General features: G+C 48.4%; 10 protein-coding genes across 10 annotated transcripts; 4 read left to right on the forward strand and 6 right to left on the reverse strand.

Annotated features, from left to right (window-relative positions):
- Nucleotides 1–2,228: 2,228 nt before the first annotated feature.
- On the forward strand, nt 2,229–2,534 carry VFPPC_17675 (hypothetical protein; the record flags this gene model as incomplete). The annotated part of the gene is made up of 1 exon (XM_022429364.1): nt 2,229–2,534. One exon carries the CDS (start codon nt 2,229–2,231, stop codon nt 2,532–2,534), a length of 306 nt encoding a protein of 101 aa, XP_022285598.1.
- Nucleotides 2,535–3,765: 1,231 nt separating this feature from the next.
- VFPPC_04897 (hypothetical protein) lies at nt 3,766–4,957 on the forward strand (the record flags this gene model as incomplete). Its single annotated transcript, XM_018284165.1, has 2 exons — nt 3,766–3,845; nt 3,913–4,957. The coding sequence occupies 2 exons, from the start codon at nt 3,766–3,768 to the stop codon at nt 4,955–4,957; spliced, it is 1,125 nt and encodes a 374-aa protein (XP_018145541.1).
- A 400-nt stretch (nt 4,958–5,357) lies between these two features.
- On the reverse strand, nt 5,358–5,786 carry VFPPC_13719 (hypothetical protein; the record flags this gene model as incomplete). Its single annotated transcript, XM_018291491.1, has 1 exon — nt 5,358–5,786. One exon carries the CDS (start codon nt 5,784–5,786, stop codon nt 5,358–5,360), a length of 429 nt encoding a protein of 142 aa, XP_018145542.1.
- An 820-nt stretch (nt 5,787–6,606) lies between these two features.
- On the reverse strand, nt 6,607–7,491 carry VFPPC_04898 (serine/threonine protein kinase; the record flags this gene model as incomplete). The annotated part of the gene is made up of 1 exon (XM_018284166.1): nt 6,607–7,491. The coding sequence occupies one exon, from the start codon at nt 7,489–7,491 to the stop codon at nt 6,607–6,609; it is 885 nt and encodes a 294-aa protein (XP_018145543.1).
- Nucleotides 7,492–9,326: 1,835 nt separating this feature from the next.
- On the reverse strand, nt 9,327–10,843 carry VFPPC_04900 (extracellular salicylate hydroxylase/monooxygenase; the record flags this gene model as incomplete). Its single annotated transcript, XM_018284168.1, has 3 exons — nt 9,327–9,421; nt 9,484–10,166; nt 10,215–10,843. 3 exons carry the CDS (start codon nt 10,841–10,843, stop codon nt 9,327–9,329), a joined length of 1,407 nt encoding a protein of 468 aa, XP_018145545.1.
- Nucleotides 10,844–11,367: 524 nt separating this feature from the next.
- Nucleotides 11,368–13,057, reverse strand: VFPPC_04901 (hypothetical protein; the record flags this gene model as incomplete). Its single annotated transcript, XM_018284169.1, has 3 exons — nt 11,368–11,911; nt 11,968–12,201; nt 12,252–13,057. 3 exons carry the CDS (start codon nt 13,055–13,057, stop codon nt 11,368–11,370), a joined length of 1,584 nt encoding a protein of 527 aa, XP_018145546.1.
- A 1,118-nt stretch (nt 13,058–14,175) lies between these two features.
- Nucleotides 14,176–15,407, forward strand: VFPPC_04902 (dsDNA-binding protein PDCD5; the record flags this gene model as incomplete). The annotated part of the gene is made up of 2 exons (XM_018284170.1): nt 14,176–14,203; nt 14,236–15,407. The coding sequence occupies 2 exons, from the start codon at nt 14,176–14,178 to the stop codon at nt 15,405–15,407; spliced, it is 1,200 nt and encodes a 399-aa protein (XP_018145547.1).
- A 1,049-nt stretch (nt 15,408–16,456) lies between these two features.
- On the reverse strand, nt 16,457–17,380 carry VFPPC_13720 (ubiquinone biosynthesis protein coq-4; the record flags this gene model as incomplete). The annotated part of the gene is made up of 2 exons (XM_018291492.1): nt 16,457–17,103; nt 17,161–17,380. 2 exons carry the CDS (start codon nt 17,378–17,380, stop codon nt 16,457–16,459), a joined length of 867 nt encoding a protein of 288 aa, XP_018145548.1.
- Nucleotides 17,381–17,818: 438 nt separating this feature from the next.
- VFPPC_04904 (beta-lactamase) lies at nt 17,819–18,888 on the reverse strand (the record flags this gene model as incomplete). The annotated part of the gene is made up of 3 exons (XM_018284171.2): nt 17,819–17,944; nt 18,003–18,693; nt 18,743–18,888. 3 exons carry the CDS (start codon nt 18,886–18,888, stop codon nt 17,819–17,821), a joined length of 963 nt encoding a protein of 320 aa, XP_018145549.2.
- An 897-nt stretch (nt 18,889–19,785) lies between these two features.
- On the forward strand, nt 19,786–20,960 carry VFPPC_13721 (SET domain-containing protein; the record flags this gene model as incomplete). Its single annotated transcript, XM_018291493.1, has 2 exons — nt 19,786–19,905; nt 19,962–20,960. 2 exons carry the CDS (start codon nt 19,786–19,788, stop codon nt 20,958–20,960), a joined length of 1,119 nt encoding a protein of 372 aa, XP_018145550.1.
- Nucleotides 20,961–21,124: the final 164 nt, after the last annotated feature.

A 21,124-nucleotide genomic window follows, 5' to 3' on the forward strand; every position in this document is an offset into this window, starting at 1 on the left:
CCAACACGAAAGGTTGTATCAACAATGACTGCCATTGTGGTACTTAAAACACGCCAAGGTATAGATTGCTGTCTTTAACTTACATGCCTCCTACCAGCAGACATAACTTAGTCCATCTCTCTTCATCAGCGAGTTGTTTCCTTTTGCCGACCAAATGACCTACCGGTCGACTTTGATACTGCTACAACTGACTTCACGAGGAGTCTGGTGGTTACTCATGCCAACGACTCTTTCAACGTCAACGAAGTAGCTGCAGGAGCTGAAGAGAGCATCTTAAACAGTCCATATTTCCTTCTTTTTATACAATATGGCTCTCAATAGTGTGTTTTACTTCCCCTTTGGCTTCTCCCGTCTTTTCCGTCTGTTCTTCTCTGCTGGCTCAATTCAGCTATTAAAGGCATTCTTTTACCTCAGATAGCTAGTTCAGTCAATCAATTCCCTCTCAATCTCTGATATCTATAGCTATCTTGCGATAGCTCTCAACCAACACCAAACGGGTGCTATTACAAGCTTCCATTACTTTGGAAGATGAAGATGTTTATGACAGCTGTTCTTCTTTACTCCATGTACACAGCGGTATATGACCTTCCTGCACAGCCTCCATTCGATATGCATTCAGAGAATTTGTACGTATATATGCTCTGAGCTGGCTGAAACCTGATGGAGCAATGCTAATCAGAACCAGGGAGGCTCTCCGTGGAGAATGCTGCAATGCTGCGCCGATTGCCGAAATATGTGCGGAGGCTTTGCGGCGTTTCAACATGTCGTTATTGAAGCTCTGTGTGAAGGCTACTGTCTAACCTATGACCCATCTGGTGATAGTTGGGCGCAGGATACATGTCCGAGGAATAAGAAACTATGTTGCCATACAAGTCAGGCTACGTCAAAGAAAGATGATATCCGTCAGATCAGACTCTATCGGTTATCAACCTTGTCACTTCATTAAATATACAGATTGAAGATAGCCAAGAGATTTGCCACCGTCCATAATTTTCATGTCTACCATGAGAGTGAACTCAGCGAAGCTGCCTGTTTTCCCAACGTAGGATTTTCGAAAATAGGCGACGCAAAGGTTAGTCGTCTCATGTCAAGAAATCGGACGAGTTATTCGTTCTGGAAGTACCAGGTGGGATATGGCACAGTTCCATCTATGACTTGCCTTATATCGTATTTACGTGTACCCATGCCTGGCCTAGCCTGATCAAGAACTTCAGCAAAAAGGTGAAACGAAACCCAGTGCATTTTCAGGTTATTTCAAATTACAAATAATGGCTGCAGAGCACATCTGCCTCGTTAGTTTTGCAGTTCGGTCAACGGCCTTGTGCCCGCTAACAGACCAGTGAAGGACATGCCGAGTTCGTACACTACGAAGCATGTCTGAGTTCAAGTCGAATCCGGAATATATACGCAGTTCCAGGCGTTAGGTCAGGCGATGCAGCTGCAGCCCCAGCAGTCTTCCGTATATTGATTGGATGCTGGGGATAATACGAAGTACGATCCGAAGCCACAAATACTACTCTCTAGGTGGGTTATGTCTCAACTTCGCTGTGTTTTAACTCGATTCTACCGAGTAATTAAGACATGATACGACTTTGACCAAGCGGAAATTACATTTCAGCCTGACCCAGAACCAAAGGAACTGGTGTTCCAGCCGCCATGCTCATGGAGTTTTGGGAAAGTCGGGGTCGGGAACTCCATCGTTCAGTATCAACTAGTACGCATCTTGCAATTTCGAAGAGAACGTAGAAAGATGAAGTCGTTGCTAATCCCATTCGATACAGAGAAAGGATTGGGTCGACATATTCCACACCAGCAGACAGACGATGCGACGGACGGTGCTCTAATCCTTGGACTCATACGACGCAAAGTCAAGCAAGGGACCGAAACACGGCAAGGCAACTCATAAGACAGTAGAGGTCAAAACTGGAAAGGCGTCCAGTGGAAATAATACATGACCCAAAAGTTCGAGACATGACAGGGGATGAGCCCAGGCAACAGACCAGGCTTTCAGGTGAATAACTTTAGGGGACTCTTGTTGCAGATCAACTTGATACCAAATTGGTTTCTTTCAGCTTTGTCTTACGTAGCAGTGCGTTTGAATTCGCTGAGCAATATAATACGGTCTTTGTTGCCGCACTGCACATTTCTCCGGAGCAGGTTTTGCCAACGCCCTTTTCATTCAAACGCCAATTTTGTTTCTAATTCCTTAACAATACCTTCGAGGCACCATGAAGACTACTCTTGCCCTTCTCTCTTTGCTGCCGATTTTCGGAGCCGCGACAGCTATCGGACGGAGCGAGCCAGCGGAAATGCTCCCAGTCATTGATGGCGACAACTCCGGTCATACCAAAGACCCAAGGGAATCAAAACCTCTTGCTGCTAGCGAGCGTAGTGCCTCTGCCGCCCAGCTTTGCCCACCCGGATATCCATTCCTCTGTAATGGATATTGTTGCCCCTACAATCGCTGCTGTGCTCGGCAATGCTGCGGCTCGAGGGCCACTTTCTGTGGTGCCGACGGACTTTGTTACTATTAGACCTGTCATTCATCTGACCTCTGGATGAGCCGAGGGGCTGTGGGAAGGCAGCTAATGGTCAATGTTTGCGACAATCTACCATCGGTTGGAGGATACTCGTGAGGGTCTTCATTCGGTATTAAGTGGGTGGGCGGACCTGTAATGAGATTTGAAGTGCAGGTGGATGAAGAAAGGAACTTGTAGCTGATGAAAAAGACACTGGAGTCTCATTATGTTGTAACTCAAATACATTCATTCTTACCTTTGGTTAAGATGAATAGATTCTTCTGGCTCGATGAGTTGTTTGCCCTTTGCTGTGCGTAATGTGAGAACTGTAAAGTTGATAAACCAGGCTTAAGCAAGTCTTAATTATCAGGAACTATCTTAATGTCCAAGACAGATGAATTGCCCCAGCATGAGAGCATGAGAGGTACGACGGGAGCATTCGCCACGATCGCATGGTTTCTGTTGTCAAAAAGAACTGCAGAAGGCTAACGCAAGCCTGAACGAGATCGCAATGATGTTCAGGCGTAGTCAACCAGGCGACTGTTGACAATTGTAGTCGAAATTAGCCGGGCCACATGACTACAGTACTGGCAAGTAGCTTCAAGCTTAAGCTGAGGGTTGGGCTCAAATGCGTCTATTTTTCAAGTCGAACTTATTAATCCCGTACCAAAGCTGCATTTCTCTGCGGGAATATAACAGCCGAGTCCCATTTAGATGTCAAGATCAATGTAAAAATAGCCTCATTCTCGCGCCAAAGACAGCTCACACAAGAGTTGCGTTTGAGCAGCAACATAAGACGCCGAACACTCATTGAGCTTCTGTTCTTCAAACGCCGCCACAGTTGTCTCATGTCTCTTTCAAGCATGGTTTACTAGCCCTCTTAAAGAGAGCAGTCCGGTGCGAGTTGATTGTATTGAACACATTGCCAAACAAACGACCCCAAAGCCGTGTCGCTGCGGCTGTGATTCTTTGTTACGACTGTCACTTCTCGGAAACTTAAGAAGATGACTCCTCTGTGTTGCCTGTATCGTTCCCCAAGATGACCTGCTCCAGCTTCAACTTTCCCGGGCTGCGTTAGAATTGACATTTTTGTCATTGCCAAGACCAGTAAATTCGACAACCAAGGTCAAACAGAGGGCCAAGCTGCGGTAACAGATTTCTAGTTGGCCAAGTTCCAAGACTGCCACTTGTTGTTAATCAGAAACATCGAGAGAAAGACCGACATCTTCATCGGCGTAATTCCGCCATGGCCCCCATCTCCTCACTACCACCTCAGATACTGGAAGATATCTGCAAGTTACTGGCGTCTCCACCGCCAGACCGAAAGTATTTTTTATCCTTTTACACGTTGCACATCGCACGTCTCATGAGCACCTCACTTACCATGGACTAGTTCGGATGGGACAAAACGTAGCCGCAGGCCATATACAAAAGACTGCGGTTCCATGAGACTCACATGCAAAGCTTTTCGCGATCTAAGTGACTTGCGTCTCGCATTGTTCTACGACATTCTTGTCGAGCCTACCCGCCAGAGTATCGCCAACTTAGACCTAATAGCACGGCACCCTGTCATTCGAAATTGCGTCCGCCGCCTTACATTTAACCGACCAGTGGTGCCCCCTCGACAGGTTTTGGCATCCACAGCCTTTTCCAATGATTCTGAGGGTATCCTCAGTTATGGAGAAGTTGCAGCGAGCTGTGCCCTATCAATTTCTCGGCTCCCAAACCTTTTCAGCGTCGTCGTATCCAATACGGATATGTTCAACCCTGAGTACGACTACGATTTCCATGACCGTTCCATACGTATACAAGAAGGATTGCATGAGACGACCAGTAAGAACAGATCGGAACCTAGCTATGGAGACTATGTTCTCTCTGCTCTCGCAGGGGTGGAAGACCGGATTGAGGAATTAAATTCTGATCTGCAATGGGCGCCGACATGGAAACTATCACCTGAACCAATCTTTGCACACCGTAGTAGGCCTTATTTTACCAGGTTAACGCAACTCGTGCTACACTTACGGGATGAGTCTAACATACCTGAGGGGTCAGACTGGTCCGACATCCTCCATCCATTGATTAAGGATTCCTCCAGGCTGGAAGAGCTTTGTCTTCACTTTCGGGGTGATGACAAGCTACCGGAGAGATACCCCGTCATCAACCAACTATGGGACATGGAAATCCCCCAGTTGACTGTCCTCTCCATTCGACATTGTCGATTGTCGAGTTCAGCCTTTTCTGGTTTCCTTAGCCGCCAGAGCAGTCTTAGGCACTTGAGTTTAGATAAAGTTGAGGCAGATGCTGGATGGGATGTTATTCTTACATGCACCCAAGAGCATCCAAAGCTGGGCCGTATGAAGCCTGAATACAACGGGGTGGACGGAAAACCATCCAGCTTCACTATTTATTCCCTTTCAGCACCGAATGAGCAAACCTAAGTGCTGATAACTGACTGCACGGTATCGGAGAGATGCTGGGGGCATGGTGAATAGGTTGCAGGGAAAGTTTGGTCACCGTTCTGCATTGCCAGTGGAGCCGCTGAGACATGCCGAAAAGGCATAAGATGTTGGCTGGATTTTGGGAGGTGGATCGGCGGGTTAGTCTGGCGGCTAGCCCGAAAGTTGAGAGAGTCTCGAAAAGTTGTAATAACATACCTGGGTAGTCAACGGAGTAAATTGCTTCAGAAACTTCCCATTGTAAACTGTGAGAGTAAACTAATCCTCGAGATAGATGCGTTTCCTTTGCCGTAGCTTATAAAGCTCTGTGATCCCGCAATCTTGACTTGCCAACGGTTGTTCAAAGTGACTTGGAATGTCACAGATGATCATGAACGTTAAGTTAAGCCAGTACCACGCAACGCTGTGTACCCGCCAGAATCAAGACGCCGTCTCGCGCCCTTGAAGCATGTCCCACGTCGGCTTGGGCTTGGTCTGATCCGCGTTCATATCTACCTTCAACCGTTTTCCTGCCGACATACTCACGAGCTACCGACTCGATCTTTTCCCAGTTCAATTCCGCAGCACTACCAACAGCAGCGCCATCCTCTGCCAATCTAGATAGGACCTCAGCAACCCACGTACGACAACGCCAGTTGGCATCGCCTCGGATCACAGGAGCAGTGCGGATGATGTCAACAAGCCGCTGTTCGTCAACGATCTTGGCGATGGTAATCCGAGCCAGAAGGGTAGTTGTGTTCTGCACGTCTCTGACTTCCCGTTCCTCATAAACCCAGCCTTTGTTGATTAGGTTTTTGACGTGGTAACGCATCCCAGAGCTTGGGACCCGAGTTTCGGTTTTAGGGCCGGTAAGAAAACCCCAGTGATATCTTCAGAAGAGCATATGAGCATATTGCGACATATCGGGCAGAAGGAGTGATGAAGTACCGTCGTTCTTCATTGTTGCTAACTCCGCTTGGATATAGAGCGATATAAAGCCGCTTTTTGTTGGAAACCATGTCTGAAACCAGCTAGTGGATTGAGAACGCCAGGCAACACGCGGATGAGAAATAGCAACAATTGCACCGTTGACGGATGACTTTCAGTTGAGTTTGTTCAGTTGCGGACGAAAAAGCCAGAATCTGTTGTCAATATGGCCAACCAGTTCTCACTGTGGCAGATGGTGACAGTGGTACATATATGTTCCAACACTTAGAAGCAAGCCAAGCACTGGAAATGCGACCAACACGACTGCCCATTTCACGGCTTCGCATCAGAGCACAGTAGCTCTCTGGTCAAGAAAGGGCATCAACCAACACTCTCGTTTCAGGCTTCGCAACGGGAGCCGTTGTCACCAATAGTTAGTCAAATTTACAAAGGCGCCGGCGCTTTCATGCGTTGTTCGAGCATTGTCCATGTTCGATGGGTAGCCCGGCGCTTAGCTAGCTACTACTCAGGAGAGGTAGCAAGGACAACGAGGCGACCAGGCGAGACAGAGAAAGGGTTGCAAATGGTAAACTAGTGTTGCCATGTGCTTACAGTGCCATCATACGATACTCAAATAGCTGCTGCATAATCCAGGTTGAGTAAACGATGGGTTTGGTCGCCCCATTGCTCCAGCTCCCTTTGAAAGCTCTTCGGTGCAATCAGATTCAAAAATCTCCCCATGCCTTTTGGCGTGTGATTTCCATTTGTAGTTCGGCAGGATAGGGGTCCAGGAAATCTGAAATCTTGTCTTGCCAGTCCTTCCATAACCTGTTGCAGTACCAAGCAGATGTATACTCCCAATAATGGGGATACCAACCAGCAAACTCCCAGTCAATGATGCCGACGACGCGGTCGCCGCGAACGAAAATATTGGAGGGATTCAAGTCGCCATGGGTGAAGACAGGGGGTGGCCACGGTCCGTCTTGCATTCTCTTCATTTCTTTGAGGTCTTGCCAGTCCTGGTCGTCCTGGTGCGTGGGGTAATCCTCTGGGCGAAAGTTTTGGCGCAGCCAAACATGGAACTCTTGAATTGTTTTAAAGGGCCCAAATCTGGGTTGACAGTGAGGGATTCGGGAGTCTGTCAACGAGCCACCGGTGCAGCTCTGCACCCCAGTCTGGGGAGGAGGTTTAATTGCCCTAAGCTCTTGAACCATGGCTCGTAGCTGTGTTAAAATGCTCTTCTTGTCCTGATCTGATAATGAGGGCCAAGCATTTGCCAGGGATTGTCCGTCAATGCGCTCCATTACGATGTGGGCAATGTTGTTGTGGACGAAGGCACAATGTACCCGTGGCAGAGGTATCGACGTGTTTGCAGCAACGAAGTTCATGGTGGCAGCCTCTGTGAGGTGCACAAATCGGTCTCTCTTGACGATGATGTTCCTGGAAATTTGAATACACGAACCATAAGGCGGATACAAGCGCGACGTGGTCCTGAGCACGAGGAGGGTGAGGAGGCGTCGGATCAAGGTATTCTTGACGGCCAAGTGGCTAGTGCCATCGTGCTGGGTGTCTCTTGAATTGACAAGTGGCTCTGGCGCAGGTGGTTCCATTACGAGGGCGCCGGCGCCTCATAGTCGATAATAATTCTTGCAGTGTACCGAGCGATGTTGCGCATTTTGGTGGCCGTTTGTGAAAGAAAACGAGGGAGGCAAGTTGAAGCGAGAGGACGGAGGAGGTCAAGTCAAAGGGGCTGGTTGGTGCTGGTGTGAAATGGCTGCCCATTTCAGCAATCTCAACAATCTGGGGCAGGAGGAGTCTGGGGGAACAAAATCGCATTCTCAGGTTTACCAGACAAAAACAAACAAGGATTGAATTTCTAACAATTTATGGGATTGAATTGACATTAAAAATTTAGACCATCTTGAATATTAAATGCATTGTCTTGACGAAAGCCCTCCTGTAGCAACAAAGTAGTCTTGGATCATACCCTGCATCTCGTTAGAATATTTGATGGAATGAGCCTGCAATTCACCTAAACACCAGAACTCCACTCTGTTCCTGACACCTGATGGATGAGATCAAATACAATACACCAACCGGAGTGTCATGAAAAGATGTTGCATACATGGGGTATCTGCACCTTGCTAAGCTTGCTTACCTTACAATATGTGGTAATCTGCAAAAAACCGACCATAAACGAGCGTTCCAACCAACAAATGATATTCATCAAGACTGGTTCGGCTGTATCCTGAAAGAGCTACAAGTCTTCCCAGGGCCCTCACCCCGCCTTGCTGAGATGTAAGCGTGATCGCTAAAATCCAGTAAAGTGACCTCGTCCTACAACTCCAAGTTAAGTTTGACAAAACAAAGGCCTCGACAAGAAAATAACGGAGTACTTAGCCAAGACGAATAAGCACAATCTGCTGGCTTATCTTCTAGACTCATATCATGGACTCAGTTATAGCCGTCTGCAAAACAGCATGGAAATCCGAGAGACTCATCTATCGAGCAATTGAAAGCGAAGACGAACAAGTCAAAACATGGATACACAAACACATTGAAAACGATCCAACTGTCAGAGTACTCATTGGGACCGACTTTCTCAAGCCAAAGACACTTAAAGAAAGCGATTCGTTCACCGATAGATTTCCCGACTGCCTCCTGGGAGTTGCTATCTGGTTGCGAACTGAACCAGAGTAGGTACAAAGGCTCATTTTAACAAACAACTAAATAACTAACAAGGACGCGCTCGACAGGGCAACCGCTGAATCATCAGAAAATCACGATGCAAAGCACTCCATGATCGGATATATCGCATTGAAACCGGTCGCACCCGACTTTAGACACCATCGTAATGCGGATGTTGGAATGGCTCTTGCAGATGCATATCAAGGCAAGGGTTATGGTAGGGAAGCGCTGAACTGGATAATCGACTGGGGCTTTCGTCACGCAAACTTGCATCGTGTCAATATTAGCACAATATCGTACAACGAGCGGGCTATTAGCTTGTATAAGAAGCTTGGATTCAAGGAGGAGGGTAGACGGAGGGAGTATGTACTATTCGACCGTAGGTGGTACGATTTGGTTGACTTGGGTATGCTGGAACAGGAATGGGAGGAGATGCGTAAACACCTGTAATGAGCATGCGGGAGGCTCTATGTAGGACCTGAGGACGAGTGATGTCATTCCCACGTTTCTAGAGCTGTCGATTTCGTCCGACAGGGAGTATGTAGACGAAACTATTTCCACACCCTCGACAGGATTCTTCTGTAATCTCAAGCCAGCTTAAAAAAACTGGTAGACCGAGAAGATGAAGTACTAGCTGGCAGTGCGATCATATACCCGAACTCATTAGAGCCTTTCTCACAATACATTCGATATCTTATTTCTTCTATTATTGGTATCTAGAGGGGAGTTGAGGTTCAAACGGTCTTAACCATCCTTCTCATTTCGCTGCATTCAAAACATTCTTCACCTCTGCCGCTATATTATACTCCGCAAGCTGCTTCAACGGCTTTGTCATAACATTCGGGAACCACCCTAATTTTGTCAGCATCCATCTCAGTCAAACATAAAACGAACTAGCCAGGCCTAATGCTTACCTATCATCCACATAAACCCATACATTATGTACTCTTCAACAGCCGTCTTATCACGCTTCTTGTCCTGCCACTTCTGAGCATGGTCCAGAATCTTCTTCACCCGCGGTTGGCGGAGATCCATGTATTGCTTCGCTGCCGCCCTGACAATATCCTTGTAATCCACCAGACCAGTCTTACTATCGTAAGCCTTACCCAGGTGGTGGCTGAGAAACAGAGCAAAGCATTCAACATCCTCTAATGCCTGAGAGCAACCCTGGCCAGATGTAGGTGGAAGCGCATGAGCAGCATCGCCCACCAAGACCACGCCGTCCCGTTCCCATGTTGGCAGTGGAGGAACAATCCACGTAGGATACATGTTTGTCACTTTTGAAGTCTCGAGCACTTTCCGTATAACTGGATCTTTCCAATCTTTGTGTCGCTGACGGAGTTGTTTGAGGATGTCCTCCTTGTCTACTGATTTCGGGTCGGGACACTCGTCGACAGCGTATGTCGACCACCAGCCGACGCTTTCTCCTGGTGGAGATACATGGTACGGAGAATCACGGTAAGGAGCATCATGCGCACTCTCTGCGATGAAGTACCCAAAGAAGCCGTTGCCACCCATGACAAAATTCATGGATCCGGTCTCAACGTGCCCTTTTACTTGGGAGTATGGTATGAAGCCACCAATTCCACAGAGTCCCCTGCAAAAACTGTCAGCAAATATTTTGGTCTTGAAAGAAGTAACTTACTCGTAGTGAGGAGGATATGGGTCTTCTTTTTCTGCTGAAAAAATTGCCTTCTTGGCCAAGCCTTTAAGTCCATCAGCCCCAATGACCAGGTCAGCTTCCACAGACGGACTTCCATCCATGAAGCTCACAATATTGAGACCATCTGGTTTCGCAACCACTTCAGATACTCTCTTAGTTATGATATCCGGGTCAGGGACTCTTTTACGAATTTCTCTCCACAAAGCATGTCGACTACATGCAACTGTATTCATGGTTTCCTGTCCTTTCCCATCCAAAGCTGGTTTCCCAGCCGGCCGCATCTGAGCCAAGACAGTGCCATTTTTGCTCTTCATGTTCATTGTCGCACAGCTGTATCCGCCACGGACAATATCACGTAACATGTCTTCGTCTAAGCGTTTGAGGACACTCAGGCCATTGGCGCCAACTCCCAGACCACCCCCGATAATGAGTGTTGACGAATGAGTTGGACCATCTCCACGATCTTCAGATGTGGTGTTGATGTTTGTGTCATATGCTTCGTAGATTGTGATTTCGTGATCTTCCCCAGATGGAGGTTTCGGAAGATGTTTCCGAAGTTGGAGATAAATGGCACATCCTGAGATGCCAGCACCAACAATAATGATCTTCATTTGATGACGTTTAGGTGAAATGGATTGTTGAGATATGCTTTAATTGAGAGGCTTATTCCTCGTGAAGAAAAGATTCTATACTGTCTAGATTTCTTTTTGACCATTTTGACTGGTCTCGATGCTCTGTATAAGAACAAAATCATGCTTGGAGAATTGACTGCCTATTTCGCCTGAGGCTGTTTGAGGCGTCAGTGGCGGCAAGGCGTGAATCCACCAGCAGCTAAAACACACGCGGCCAATACGTACATTTCATTTCAGAATGCCACCTCGGACTTCTAATGGTTACCGAGCTGACCCATTTAAATCCCATCTTTCAGTTTTTGGAAATATTTGCGACCAGATAGCCCATGTTCCCGGCGAATATACTCACGACACATACCGACTCTATTTGTCGCATCCTCATTTTATTCGCGCTGCATGTTAGGTTATTAGCAACAACGACGTAATACCCCAGGCTGAAACCATCTTCACTGTTTTATTCGCCGTATGTGACAGTTGACTGATTCGCAATGATGACGACCGACTTAATCACGTTTGAGTCCAACTTTTCCAGTCCTTCGTAGACCAATAGCTCCCCACAAAGTGCATAACATCATGAATCCAAACATGGCCCAGAAGCTTGCCCTCAGGCCCTCTAGCCTCGCCATTGGCAAACTCTTGTCGCTGTGGTCTTTGGTGACGAGCGTTGAAACAATCTGCATTATGCCCAAGATGAGCGCCTGGCCGAGTTGGTTTGCCGTGTTAAACACAGCGCCCGCCAACGCCTGCGTGTCATCCGGGAAGTTGTCCGAAATAATGATGAGACCTACTGTGAAGAGAACATCAGTGCTCACAGGGGCCAGCAGCTGCGCGATAAATGCATTGGTCCAGTACGGCGATTGTACCTTGATTACGGCCATCAACAGTGGTGCAACTGAACAAATGATGGATGATGCTGTCACCATCCAGAGTACGGGAACTCTATCAACAAATAAACCAGTAGTGAAGTTGAGAACAACTCCAACTAGTAAACTTGGCATGATTCTCAGACCAGTTTGAAGAGCAGAAAGATGCTGAACCTCTTGGAAGCTGGACAAACTTGTGTTAGCAGTCACCACGTATGCGACCTCAAGATCGTGACTTACAACAAACTAGCGAAGAGCTCCATTGATGTCGTCACACCAAACGAAATAGCCACTGTGCCGCAAATACTGGAAAATGCAGTATTCTTCCAGAGAGAGTTTGGAATGAGGGCTGGTTTACCAAGCTTGACTTGTCGATGGACCCAACCAACAAAGAGCGGTAGTGCAATGGCAATCAGGCAAACAAACACAATCGTCTCTGGGTTTCGGATTCTATTAAGATCCACACTGATGGTGCTTGGAAATTGTTAGCATAGAAATATGCTTCGACATGGGTATTCACTTACGCAAATAGGTAGGATAGCAATGCCATGAAGATAGACGCAAGCAATGCGCCAACCCAATCTACCCTCTCCTTAAAATTGTGCATCGTGCCCCTAAATGTTCTTTCATAGTGCGACGTTGGCAAAGCCCAAGTGGCAACACCAGAGAGCGCAAGCGTTAAGCCACCGTAAATGTACCAAGCTGCTCTCCAGCCGATGAGGTCTTGGAGGATACCTCCGAGTACTAGGCCAAACGAGAAGCCCAACGGCTGGCTCAAACCAAGACAAGAGAATGCAACATTTCGAGGCCTTCCACGTGGAAGTGTATGACTGACAATAGCAACGGACGACGCCAGATGCATGGCATAACCGACACCCTGTAAGGCACGCATGACAACCAGTTGGGGCCCTGTCTTACAAACTCCTGCGGCGAGTATGAAGGCACCGGTAACTATACCACCGGTGAGGTTGACGGCTCGTGGTCCAATCGAGTCTGCCACAGATCCAGCAAGCAAGATTGTGGAAGCATTGGCCAGGTTTGAGACAGATGTTGGCCAAAATGCCAAAGAAGGATCCAATTTGAGATCAGCGGTGATGGTAGGTAAGCCCACGACGACAAGACCATTGACGGCGCTTGAAGAAAAGTTGACGCCCGAGAGTTGTACAATCACGGTTATCTTGCGGAATAGAGACATTCGAGGTGCGTCGTCAACAGATTCGGTAGACTGATTGGCGCTGGTGTACTCTAGCAATTGTCGAGGAGTAGTATCGCCAGTCGCGAGAGTCACAGATGGCGGCACGGCCACCTGTGTTTGAGTACATGTCGCCATGATTTACGGCGATAACAAGACACCGTTCGAATTCTTCGATCAGTGTGTAGTTCGAGAAATGCAAGACAAGGTGTGTCGGTCAACGAGGAAGCGACCCCGGATATATCGCCCCAGATGTCGTTGGCTTGACTAAACCCTCCATTTTTAACAGCCATGAAATCTCCAACTAAATAAGGTGACAAGTGACCCACTCCAAAGGCGTAAATCCTCCCGCGGAAAGCGAATGCTTCTGAGGCTCGTCTGTGGAAGATTTCGTCCACTGCCCTAGTGATCTAAAGGCAGCTACTTCAGCCATCTTGGCGATTTCCGGTGGATTCGAGAATTTGATATGCATGTCTCTGTAGCAGGTGAAATACGGAATACTTCGTTAAAACCGACAGAATTGAGTTCAACGCTCTTGATAGGGTCGTAGAAAAGCAAAACTATAAACTCAATGATAAATCATCCCAAAAAATAAAGTTATCGAAGTAGAGCATCCTCTGTCGTATTCGAGACAACCCTGCAAGCCATCTGCGCGACCCTGGCTTGGGTTCCATCAGAGAATGGAGTGCTGTTTGTCTCGCCCAGACCAAAAATTGGGTTATGATGTTTTTCTGCCTGACGAATCAGTCGTCACAGTTTCTAAAAGTTATGGGGCGACTCAGCGTAGAAACGGATTGCTTCCAATTGGCCCACGTGATGGCGATTTTTCAGGAGCCGGAAAACTCCATGAGTTCCCGGCCCGGATATTTTGTCGCCTCATTGCCTGAGCGTTCCCTCCGTCATTGAGTTCAGGTCGACCCTCGACAGAGTCGACACCATCTTACGATCACTTTGCCAGAAAATTCACGACCCGATTCAGAACTTTCTCCTTCGTCAAGTCTAATGCGCGCAACAAGCGAGTGATTCTCCGGGAAATCCGCCAACGTGACGGCTCAACTTGCGACATCCCCGAGCTTCCATAATAGCCTTCAAGGTGGCTGGACTACGGAATTTGCGGTTATCCGCACGAGTATCTCAGAAATACACATCATGCATTCGAGGTAGCCCATGTGTTGGCCGGGTGGCCAGGCGGCGTTACGGCACGGTTGCTTCGAGTACCGACAGACACAAATCGCGCGAATCGTCGCCGCCAAACAATGCAGCAAACCGGCTCCAACGACCATGGTCAGCTTCGCTACAGCCTGAACCGTCATTAGCGAAACCACGATCTAGCCCTCAATTCTACGTACCATCTGTGCTGCTACCTCGCGAAGCGGCCAACTCGCCGACAGTCCACAAAATACATATTCTGGGTGATGACGAACGATCCAAGTTCATCGCTCATGCGCTATCCAGTGTATACGACTCAGTTGAAATGCTCGGCTGGAGAAGCAGCCATTCCTCAAAGTATCGCAACGTCCAGAAGAGCAAACCTATTAGTCGACGGTCTGCAGCGGCAATTACAGAATCCAATCTCGCAGTCCCTCAAGCCATCGCACAGGCTGACGACACTCATATTGACCAGCTCGTGGTATCTGGCCGAGGCCACGAAGCTGTGGAGGCTCTGCAGTCGGTAAAAAACCGAATCAACGAGAATACTACAGTGTGCTTGATGAATGATGGGCTAGGTGTTCTCGAAGATGTGCGCAAGAAGATCTTTGAGGGGACGGATACTGCACCAAACTTCCTGCTTGGGCATATGAGCCACCGGTTGGCATTCAACCGGACGTACGACGCAGTCACTCAGCTCAAGCAAGGCCAAACGAGGCTGACCTTTGCCGAGGCGCCTCGCATGCGTGTCAAGGATATGCACAAGGTCGAAACGCGGCCAAATTTCGTCAAGACATTGGAGGAAGCAAAGGACCTTCACTCGTCATTATCGCCATTTGATCAATGGTTGCGATTTAAGTTACCTTCAGTCATTTTTGACTCCGTCGTGGAGCCTGTGTGCGTGCTGCTGGAGATGCCATACCAAGGTCTGCTGCAGAACCCAGCGGCACAACGGATGATGCACAGTTTACTGTCCGAGATCATACAAGTCCTGGAAAATATGCCCGAACTAGAAGGATCCACCGTGATCAGAGACTACGTTCACAGCAAGGGGATCCGCCGATTTATGTACAACAGCATAATGGCGAAACGATCACATCCCAGCCAACTGGTCAGACGGATTGAAAACGGATTACCGACGGATGTGGAGTACCTGAATGGCTACTTTCTGCGCCGAGGTCAGAAATTAGGATTGGATTTGCGGATGAACTTGATGATGCGGGATATGATTAAGGCGCGGCATTCTCAAGCAATCGAGCGACTCAACTCATTCATACCAGTGGAGGAGACATCCATACCGAGCGACTTGGCATTTAGATATAGGAAAACACCACGGTGATGGTTGTAAAATAGCTCTAATGTTTTATTATGTATTTAGCATAGCATAGGCGTGTATCAAGGGTTACATCAACAATAGAAGCTTGTCTGTGATCTGTCAACGGCCATCCATTTCACCATCCCCTTGCACGTGGACAACCCTAAATACGTCGATAAATACTTCCAAACAATTCCCATTCTATTCATTATGCAATTATGCAAATATTTGACACTCAAGATTGCTTGCCTAGCTCACGTGATGCCCGCTGGAGCTCTCATTTCTGCCCCTCCAGCATGAAGCTTGCCCCGCCATCACCTCAAACCATCACCAACCCAAACAAATCAAAAATGGACGACTCGGAGCTCGAACAGGTACATACACGCCGACTTTCATCAACCGCACACTCATCTAATCAATTTCTTATAGATCAGAAAGGCTCGCCTCGAGCAGCTCAAGTCGCAGTCTGGCGCAAGCAGCGGCGGCCAATCATCCAATGGTCAAGACCAAGAACGCCAGAAACAGTACGCTTCCCACCAGTGACATAACTCCCTCGTTCGATATACTCATTTTTTTGCAATAATTAGGCAGCAGGATGAAGCTCGTCAACATATTTTGAACCAGATTCTCCACCCCGAAGCGGCGGATCGTCTCGGCCGCATCAGACTCGTCAAGGAGCAGCGCGCGACGGACATTGAGAACAGGTTGATTACGCTAGCGCAGACGGGGCAGTTGCGACAAAAGGTGACGGAGGCGCAGTTGAAGGAGCTTCTGAACGCGATGGCTGATAATAAGGAGGAGGAGAAGATTGTGGTGAGTAGGCGGAAGGGATGGGATGACGACGATGACGACTTGCTGGATTTGTGAGGAGGAACATTCAGGGCTGTGGAGACATAATTACGATACCATGATTTTGTGAATCGATGCGTTGATGCCGCGGGTTGTGTTTTGCTAATATGTGTTGATTGGTGTGTATTTTGTTATTGGTACATGATGGTACAAAATCTAGCTGAAATGATGCGCTTATTCTACATGGCAATTCGACGAAAAAGACGCCACAACGTTTTAGACGCTCAAATTCCTTTGGACTTGATTTCTTCCAGCCTCTTCTTCTCGGCCTTTGCTGCTTTCCGTATGGCCCTCAGGTCAGGAGGCTGCTCAATGCCCAATTCCCTCCTCAAGTCGCCCACATCTCTGTCCAGCTGCTCCTCCCAAAACACATTAATCACCTCCTTACTCCTAGACCCATTCCGCAGCGCCCAAGGCAGATAAATACTCCAAAACCGCTGTCGTTCCTGTGGCTTCATCGTCGCCGCGGCAAACATGCTCAGTCCCGGCATGGGCAGTAATGTGTTCGCCCACTCAAACGCCTTTAGAGCAACCTCGCCCTCCCGAACAATAGGTAAACCTGTTATAGCGTGGAAGAAGTCGTGGCACTCGCGGTACCGCTGCATGACGTACGCGCACTCCTCGTCGTCAATGTAGCGAGTCTCGGAGCGGGTATCTGGGGAGACGCCCTCGCGGTCAAGCCAGCCAACGTAGGCGCGGCCGACTGTGTTTTCAGGGAGGGACCGGAGATGGGTCATGGAGAGAGTTTTGGATGTGATTCGGGGGCGGAGGCGGAGGATACGGCGGCCAGTTGGGTCGGCGAGCATGGCGTCGCGGAGGCGGTAGATGAAGTAGGGCGTTGCGGTGGATTCGCCAACTTGTGCGATGAGGTCTGAATACACGTTAGATGGGAGTGGCAGCTGGAGGGTAGGGATTGTGGATGTCATACCTGCGCGGTAGGGATTGATCAATGCCATGGCGCTTGATCCAATTGCCATTCCGAATCGTTCGAGCTTGGTGAGAGGGACGTGGCCGGGATAGTTGGGTGGTGGTCTGTTCAATGCTGAGAATTGTCTGGAGGAGGATTGTGCACAGCTTGCGCAGATGATGGCGCGAACAGCATGCCGAGCTGTAGAAGACGGGTGCGTCCGGCGTAAGGCTAAGTCCATTATGTTGGCGATATAGCACGGAGTAGTCAAGTTGCGAGAGAAGTTGAGATGTGACAATGGAGTGGGACGATTATTGACAAGCCAATTGATAAGTTATCCAGTCGGCACATGCAGCTGCCGTCAGGACACTTGGTGGGGCCACTGTAGAGCAATCGTACGTCAAGGCAAGAGAACCAGACTCCATGCGCTCTGACTTCTGCATCACCAACCAGCGTAGGAATATTTGTGCTTATGTCAAAGTATATTTGAAAAAACAGACATAATTTGACGATATTCTGTGATGCGTACGCAAGTCTGATCGTTTCACTCTTGGACCTTCACTTTTTGACACAGTTTCTTATCCCATACACATCTCAAGTTGTGCCACACATTCAACGATCAAGGTGGCACATCTCATCAGAAGTCAACACCACGTAGCCCGACCAGTTGACAATTTCATCAGCTCAACAACTCTCCATAAACCGCCCTCTCCAGCTCATCGTACAGTGCCCCAGGCACAGAATCACCATGAGGCATAACGTTGACCACCATCACAGCCGCAATTCCCGACTCGCGATCCACCCACTGTGACATCAACATCATCAGCAACATAACTCAATACCGAACAGAACGAAGAACTTACCCAACGACTATTCAAAGCGCCCGTCCATTCCATAGACCAAGCCTTCCGCTTCCCAGGGATATCCTCAAGATTAATCAAGCCACCGATGCCAGAGCTGATCGGAAACCCGGTAGGGAACTCGGGCGCAAAAGCAGGTTGGATATCCGGCTTGTACACCGTTTCCTGAAGCATCTTTCTTTGAACTACATCTAGTTGATCCTTGAACATTCCATCCATGGTATCTTCGTTTAGTAGCATCCCACCAAGAAATGCTTTCAAGAACAAAGCATAGTCGTGCGCCGTGGTGAATAGCCCAGCACCGCCACTTTCAAGCTCATGTTCCTTCGGTAGCGGTATATTAAACGGTGTTAAGGAAGCGCCTTTGCGGAAAGACGACTGTACGGTTCTATCTTGTGTCTGGGGCAGCCTCTCTGGCCAAAATCCGGTGTCATGCATACCCAGGGGATCGAAGATTTGTTCCTGCATGTATGTACCGAGTGATTTCCCGGTGACCCTTTCCAAGACCAGGGCTGCCCAGTCGTTGGCGATGCCGTATACCCATCCCTCACCAGGAGGAAAGATGAATGCTGTGGTGATGGCGGACAAGGTCCAGTTGAGGTGAATTTCCTTGCGACCAATTGCTTTGGACCAACGCAAGATGTCGGTGTCGTTTGTGTCGTACGGTAGTCCTACAGTATTGGCGAGAAGCATGCTGGAAAGAGTTAGTGATTGGCAATGAAAAAATTGTGTGTGCGTCGTACCGCAGTGTAATCGGCGTGTTTGTCTCTTCCAAAATAGGCTTCTCATCCTCTTTGAAGCCTCGTAGGAGCTGAATCTTGTTGACATCAGGTACGAGCTCGCGAACGTCGTCGTCTAATGTAATCAGGCCATTTTGAACGGCCTGCATCACGCAAGTCACGGTGATCAACTTGGTGAGTGAAGCAACCCATGTGAAGGAGTCTGTGGCGAATGGTTTTGAGGACGGCTCAAAGCCAATTCGACCTGCTGACCCGGAATACAAGACTTCTATGTTGAACAAATAAATTGAATTAGATGGGTTCTATATTGGTGGAATTGCAGGACAGACTTGCCATTCTTGTTAGTCACAATGAATGATGCGCCGAGTAGTTTGTTGTTGGTGTCGTCTCCTTTGGCAACGTATTTTTGCAAAATGGTATTGAGCTTCTCCATGTTGTCTTGGAGCGATCTTGTATAAGTAGAAAATAATATCCCAAACCCTCGTTGGAATTGGCGCCGTGATGACTTATATACACTCCTCTTTTTGTTACTGGCCTTCAATGTTAAACTTGCCCTTGTCAATCGCTGCACTAAAAGCTGACAATTTGCCCCGACAACATCCTGAACCTTGGCAGGCACAACACTTGTCCATGTCAGAAATGCGCCTCTCGGGACATTAGTTCCATGATTTAACTAGATGAGGCTAACTGCCTGTACAGCCCAGATTCTGTGGACTGAGGTGCTGTATTGCATGTAGTTATTGATTCGAGCGCTGCTCCACTCGCGGTCGCATCTGTGCCGATTGCCGTCTTCCGTCTCAAATCTCAATTGAAGAGTCACTCACTCATGCTAAACTTTTTTGGACTTTGTAAACGACCAGACAATTCAAGGTAGTAGACACTACCAATCTAGAAAGCAACCCGCAACAAACTTAATCAAACATGACATGATATTTGAACCCAATTGATTTAGTCACCTCAGCTACATTCCCGTGGCCCTCGCGGCCAGTCAGATTTAACCTCTTCAAACACCGAGCCTCAGTCAGTCAACAATTCTCATCCTCATAATGGAGACAATCGAGCGGTTACTCGACTGGGCCGCAAACAAAGGCGTCATCATCAACGGAATTGGTCCAACACCACTCCCCGGCCGCGGTATAGGTATCGTAGCAACTCGAGATCTAAATGTACTTCTCATCCGCACAATCTCACCTCGTCTCATCTCAAAGCTAACCCCGTCCAGCCCGATGAAGACATTCTCACCGTCCCCGTCAAAATCCTCAGAACCCTACACAACACACCCAAACCCATCCGCCAAAATCTCAAAGACTCAACCGTCCACGCCATCCTCGCTACATCCCTCTGTCTAGAAACAGACCCCGACTTCGCAACATGGAAGGCCGTCTTCCCCACAGAACACGACATCAACACCCTCATGCCACTCAACTGGCCCTCCGAACTACAAAAACTCCTCCCCCTCACTGCAAAATCTCTCCTCGCCAAGCAAAGAGCCAAGGTCGACACAGACTGGGCCCTAGTATCAACAGCCTACCCGTCCATATCAAAACACCACTTCCTCTACGCGTGGCACCTCGTCAACAGCCGAACATTCTACCACGTTACCAAAACGACGGAAAAGCTACCCAAAGCAGACCACATGGTCCTCCAGCCCGTCGCCGATCTATTCAACCACTCCCCCAATGGGTGTAGAGTTGCCTTCGACGACACCTTCTTCACCATAACGACCACAACGCCCGTCAAGCGGGGCGACGAGTTATTTATCCGGTATGGCTCGCACTCGAATGACTTTTTGCTCGTGGAATATGGCTTCACGTTACCGGGGTCGTTGAATCCGTGGGATGAAATCTGCCTAGATGACTATCTGTGTCCGCTGTTCACTAAGAAACAGAGGATGGAGCTGGAGGAGATTGGATTCTGGGGCAAGTATATGCTCGATTCGGATACCGCGTGCTATAGGACACAGACGGCGTTGCGTATGCTGTGCTGTACGTATACCCAGTGGAGGGATGTGCTGGACGGGGTGAGGGACGAGGATACCGATCAGGAGGTTGTGAATGAGGCGTTGGTTGAGGTTTTGGAAAGGTTTGACAAGGATGCGCGGAGGAGACTTGAAGAATTGGATGGGTGTGCGGTTGGGAATGCGGATATGAGGAGTGCTTTGAGGGATAGATGGTTGCAGATACAGGAGATGGTTGCTGCGACTATAGCCCGTTTACAATAAGAAGTTCATACCAAGGTGTAGCAGAGGGTCCTGCATATATAATTTTTAATTCGCTCAATACCAGTCAATAGATGGAAAGCTGAATTCTCATTGAAAACAATCCCGTCCAACGCTCTTCGCGCCATATTCCGTAGCAACCTGGTCCTTGTTTGTCTATAATACAT

Source organism: Pochonia chlamydosporia, chromosome 3 (assembly GCF_001653235.2).
Source record: "Pochonia chlamydosporia 170 chromosome 3, whole genome shotgun sequence".
NCBI classification, from domain to species: domain Eukaryota; kingdom Fungi; phylum Ascomycota; class Sordariomycetes; order Hypocreales; family Clavicipitaceae; genus Pochonia; species Pochonia chlamydosporia.